Raw genomic sequence first — 6000 nt, 5'->3', positions numbered from 1 at the left:
AAACAAAAAAAAAGAAATAAAAAATACCAAGCTATCATTCTTTAGTGTTGATGTTCCCCACATTTAAATAATTAGACATCAGTTTCTTGCATTGTACCTGAGACCTTCATTGCTGCCACAGTAAGAACAAATAAACAGATAATAAACTTTGAATATCAGATTTGGTTTCAATTTATGTTCCTTTCTTTCTTTATTTCTTTAAATCAGAGAATATTTGTTCTGCAACTTCCACTTGTTAATGGCTCTGACAAATGACAGAAATTAAACAACTCTTCATGGATTTTTGTTCACTAGCTTTTCTTTCTTTCTTTATTTTTTTAACAAATTCATTTCCGCGAGTTTTTGTTACTTTCCACTCACATTTATGTCCTATAATTTTAGTGGATTTAATATTAAAAGCTTCCAGTCAAAACTTTCTGTAGGCAGAAAGAGTTTCCACACCACTAGGAGCCATGGATATGGATATTTTTGGTTAGAGGATTGTTTCTAAAACAAGCAGTGACACTGAGGTGTTTAAAAAAATTCCAGAGTCTGCTGTGTGTACAGTATACACACACACACACACACACACACACACACACACACACACACACACACACAGACACACAGACAAATGTCAGTGTCATGGTTGTGCTGTGAATTGTATCATCTCTGGTTAGTGGCAGTCAAGTTACACCGATGAATGAGGTAAATAAGGGCCGACAAACTGTGTATATAGCAGCAGACAATAACCGTTCACAAACAAATTACACTATATGATAGATTTACCTCATAATGTGTAAAAAATTATGTACTAGTTCAGTACAATTTGTAATAAAATAACAGCCTCCATGAACCTGGTATCATTGTCGACTGTTTTTTCTGAAACTTGTGAAAATATGTATCACTAGTAATATCACTAGTTGTACCACAAGTATCACTAGTAGTATCACTAGTATCCTTGTTAGTATGGAAATGGACATACAGTGAGGGGGATACGGCTGTGTCAAGGAGATAAAATAAACCCAACAAGACTTACTGTCCTAAGAGAGTATTACAAGGCTCAAGGAGAAATATCCTTCAAACTGTAACGCTGGCATTTTCTGCAGCCAAGGGCCTACAGCCTGCTCAGCTAAGTATCCTGAAATTAGCACGTAGCCTCTGTCGACCTCAGTAGCGCTGACAAGAGACTCAGAGAAAATTGCCACTTGTTGGGGCGTTTTAGGGGGGCGTTTGGCGCGACAGGGCATCAGATGGCCTACGAGCTTTTTTTTTTATCCCCGGTGTTTACCGGAGGTAAATTGCTGTTTTGCGCACCTGAGGAAGCTGAGGCGACTGTGTGGCGCCGTCTGCGTTCATGCACTGGAAGCATACTGGTGCGCATGCGCAGTACACACACACACACACACACACACACACACACACACACACACACACACACACACACACACACACACACACACACACACACACACACACACACACAGAGGGTGCAATACATGCTTTTACCGGTAGGTGGAGAGCCGTGTTTGAAAATTCAACTTAATTCCAATCCAATTTATTTATATAGCGCTATTAACAATTGACATTGTCTCAAAGCAGCTTTGCACAACATAAACATAAAACAAAAGGTTAATATAAAGAATAATATAAAGATTAATATAGTACAAATATTCAAGATTAATATTAGAAATATTTATTTGTGTTTGTATTTAATTGTGTGATTGTATTTAATGAGGTGACTCAGGTGACTGTGGTGAGGATAGATAGATAGATAGATAGATAGATAGATAGATAGATAGATAGATAGATAGATAGATAGATAGATAGATAGATAGATAGATAGATAGATAGATAGATAGAACTTTATTGTCAGTGCATAGTACAGGTACAAAGCAACAAAATAAGTCTACCAGCAGTGCAAAGAGAAGCAATTGTGCAAATAGACAAGTTCAGATAAATATGTAAACATATGTCCAGTATGTAATATATATAGGTATATATGTAAACAATTTTTTTTGAAAAATGGTAGTGTTTTTTTTTTTAAATGGTAGTGTTAAATCTAAATCAAATCAATTATTTTGTGTGACCACCCTTTGCCTTCAAAACAGCAGCAATTCTTCTAGGTACACTTGCACACAGTTTTTGAAGCAACTCGGCTGGTAGGTTGTTCCAAACATCTCGGAGAACTAACTGCAGATCTTCTGTGGATGTCGGCTTTCTCACATCCTTCTGTCTCTTCATGTAATCCCAGACACACTCGATGATGTTGAGATCAGGGCTCTGTGGGGGTCGTGCCATCACTTTGTGCTGGTTTGAAGGCAAAAAAAAAAAACACCAAATATTGATTTGATCTAGATTTTTCTTTTGTTTGCTCACTTTGCATTTTGTAAATTGACAGAAATAAACACTCATTATTTATTCTATTTTTATTATTGCTGAAAGCATTCTTTGTTTACAGCAATATATATATTGTACATTAGAATGTACAAGTAAATGTACAGTCATATATATTATAAACATATATATATATATATATATATATATATATATATATATATATATATAAATGTTTATAATATATATGACTGTACATTTACTTGTACATTCTAATGTACAAGTAAATGGTTCTAATGGCATGGGGGGGGGGGAATGTGCAGACACTGTTGTAAAGGATCAACAAGGTAATGGCATTTAAAAAATGTGCAAGCTGAATAAACAGTCCACTAAATATATATATGTACACTGTATATATGAATGTCAAATATTAGGCAGAATGTACAGTAAATAATATATAAAATAAAATAGTGCAGATGTATGTAAGGTATGTAAGTTTGTAACAAATAAATATATAATATGTAATATGTAAATATGTAATATGCATTTTAATGACTTTTTTGAAATTATATCTGTACTACTACTAATACTAATAATAATATCCTGAATAGAAGAACATAAAGATAGTTGTTGCCTCAAATCCCACAAATAAAATAAAGATTTTTTTTGCCTCAAATAAAGCTTGTAGGTTACTGGAGGGGTCTTTCTGATGTTCTATTCAAAATTTTGATTCTTTGGTTTTCATCCATGTCACAAAAACATGCTGGTAGGTAAACTGCTACAAACGATAAATTACCCTGCAATAGACCGGGCTCCTCCAAACCAGCAAAATCATAAAAATCTTTGAAATTAAAACGTCTTCGCCTTTATTTTCTTTCAGTAATGTAAATGAATGAATATGTAAATATCTACTGCCTTAAACAATGGGGATTATAGCATTTATAGGAGGTAATTGCTCTTGGTCTTTGGCATGATTGGGCTGTATTTTGAAATTCTGTCCTATAATGTCATCCAATGCAGGCTCCGTTGTACAGTTTTTTACTGATACAGTAGAATTTTCCACCAACTGCTCGTACCAAATGTTCTTGAAAGGTTTTTCAGTGGTTTATTTGTATAAGTAAGGTTTGTTAGGTTTTTAAAATTTGATAGGCATGAGGAAACACTTTAGGTTCCTATGTTAAAAATTGAAGGTTTTAACCAGAGAGACAACCAAAGAGCCATCGCAGATTCTAGATTCTTGGCCTTTTCTCTAATATGAAACACAGGGCATTAGGTATTTGAGGAGCAGTTAAGCTTCATTATGGTCACATCATATCACAGATGTGAATTTAGATAGGGGCTGGGGCAAAATGCATATGTTTCCCAATCCAGACCCAGAGCTTGAGGTTGTGTCAGTTCTACCATTTGTATTATTTAAAGCTGTAACTTTGTCAGAAATGAAAGTGTTTCTACTCTAGTGTTTTCTGTACTCAAATTTTCGGAATGAAATAGTCATGCAATGAAACAAATATTAAGTAATTGGTAATTAATCTGTGCTTCAATTTATGTATATCCATCCGTCCGTCCAGCACTTCCAGCAATCTATCCACCCATCCGTCCATTGGTTCCTCACTTGACCTTACACACGATGTGCCCGCCCACTAAATTGACTCCACCCACCACTATCTCAAACACAGGGACCTGGAGCACCAATGAACCACTAGCAGTGTATTATGAGACTTCAGCAAGGACTCCAGAGAATCACTGTCGTGAATCTACCGGGTCGAACAGCCATCATTAAACAGTAAGCTCCAAAAACAGATTGGACCACAATCATATATTTAAGCGGGAGTATTGCAGGGTGGTTCAGCTTGCTGCTTTAATTACAAGAAGGAGAGGGGAGAGATGACCGCGGTTCTGGATAGCCTTGGTTCGGATATGCACACAACACATCTTACCTCCAGCAACTTCAGCTCCGTGCACAAGTCTCAGGACTCGCCTACACTGCCGGTGTCCACCGTCACAGACAGCAGTTTCTATAGCGTCCCTCAGAGCGCAAACTGCGCAGGAACGGCGGCTTACGCACAGCTCGCCTCCTACTCGTACTCACATGGCGGAGGGGTGAGCGGCGGACCCTACAGCCCCAAACCATACGACATGGGCTTCGGCTCTTCATACGGCGCTTATGGTGCCTACGGACCGGGTTCTTCATCTCCCACTCCTACAGAGCCAGGTAAAGATCCAGTGCGCCTCCGTGCTCCATAAAGAAACAGGTTATGCTCGTTCAAACACATTACACATTGAAATGTAGTTGCATGTGAAAATCTGATTAGTAGATGGTGATAAGTTTTTCAAGTGTAATAAACAAATAGCAGAGAAACTAAAATAGGAAGAAAAAGGAAAATAATCTTTCATAAAGGTTAATAAAGGTTACCATACACGAATTTAGTCTAACTAGAGAATTTAAAGGGGGAGTCAAAAATTTTTAGCCGTGCTGAAAACAAGAAAGGTTGAAATAAATATTTCAAAAACTATTTATACTCTGCTTAAAAAATGATAACAGAAAGCAAAAATATAATAGCTTCTCACTAAAGAAAAAACATGAATATCCAAAGCTCGGCTAGTAATTGCAGTGTAGACTTCTGGAATATATGTAGAGGTTGGAAACACAATGGTACGCGTTTCCAAAAAGACAAACTGTGCCCACTTTATCTAACTACAAGAATATTTCCAACCTCTACATCTACATATACTGGTGATGTACGCAGCGTGCTGAAGTTTTGTGTGTGTGTGTGTGTGTGTGTGTGTGTGTGTGTGTGTGTGTGTGTGTGTGTGTGTGTGTGTGTGTGTGTGTGTGTGTGTCCCGGGTTAGAGAAAGACGAGAGTGAGCCGGAGGTGCGCATGGTGAACGGCAAGCCAAAGAAAGTCCGGAAACCGCGAACCATCTACTCGAGCTTCCAGCTGGCTGCCCTCCAACGCCGCTTCCAGAAGACACAGTACTTGGCGCTACCGGAGCGCGCAGAGCTCGCAGCCTCTCTGGGCCTCACGCAGACTCAGGTGAGCAATCTTGCACTTTTTTTTGTTCTAGGAACCAAACATTCTCAAGGGTGTGATCTCTCATGTTTTGCGTTGCTCTTCCTCTCCCGCAGGTGAAGATCTGGTTTCAGAACCGGCGCTCCAAGTTCAAGAAGTTGTGGAAAAATGGGGAGATTCCGCCTGAGCAACACGTGGGTTCAGGTGACTCTCCTCCGGCGTCTCCTCCCCCGCACACCGCCTGGGATTTCCCACCGAATCAACAAGCTGCAGGAGACGGGGACTCTAACACAGAACAGGCCACAGGTCCCCCTAACACCACTGCACCATCATATTTGTCCAACTACCCTTGGTACACATCCACGAACGCGCATTTACAGCCAAGCGCGCTCTCGCAATCCCATCACAACTCCGCCATGAGCGCTGGTGCCATTTTCTAGCCACAAACTCGGGGATCGGATGCACCTGTTACAGGACAATGAACTTGTAGTGCACATACAAGCACGGAGAGAGAGAAAAAAAACACAAACTCCGAAATGCAATTTGAATTCTGGTGGTTTTTAATTTCTTTTGCTGTGGATTTCCGTGGCGCGCTCGAGTGCGCTGAACGTGCAACAAATCGACGTACATTAAATTATTTTTCTATTTATTTATTTGTTTTCTGTTTGCAGT

General features: G+C 39.0%; 1 protein-coding gene across 1 annotated transcript; it reads left to right on the top strand.

Annotated features, from left to right (window-relative positions):
- Window positions 1–3932: 3932 nt before the first annotated feature.
- Window positions 3933–5838, top strand: dlx2b (distal-less homeobox 2b). Its single transcript, XM_027179251.2, has 3 exons — window positions 3933–4528; window positions 5168–5352; window positions 5445–5838. Exons 1-3 carry the CDS (start codon window positions 4201–4203, stop codon window positions 5766–5768), a joined length of 837 nt encoding a protein of 278 aa, XP_027035052.2. The 5' UTR covers window positions 3933–4200; the 3' UTR covers window positions 5769–5838.
- Window positions 5839–6000: the final 162 nt, after the last annotated feature.

This window comes from Tachysurus fulvidraco, chromosome 18, assembly GCF_022655615.1.
Source record: "Tachysurus fulvidraco isolate hzauxx_2018 chromosome 18, HZAU_PFXX_2.0, whole genome shotgun sequence".
Classification (NCBI taxonomy): domain Eukaryota; kingdom Metazoa; phylum Chordata; class Actinopteri; order Siluriformes; family Bagridae; genus Tachysurus; species Tachysurus fulvidraco.
This window is presented reverse-complemented; position numbering and strand designations above follow the sequence as displayed.

Bases quoted from the DNA above. Each gene is read 5' to 3' on its own strand.
- dlx2b (XM_027179251.2), top strand. From the start codon at position 4,201: ATGACCGCGGTTCTGGATAGCCTTGGTTCGGATATGCACACAACACAT. The intron at 4,529-5,167 runs GTAAAGATCCAG...GTCCCGGGTTAG, and splicing joins TCCCACTCCTACAGAGCCAG to AGAAAGACGAGAGTGAGCCG. The intron at 5,353-5,444 runs GTGAGCAATCTT...CCTCTCCCGCAG, and splicing joins TGGGCCTCACGCAGACTCAG to GTGAAGATCTGGTTTCAGAA.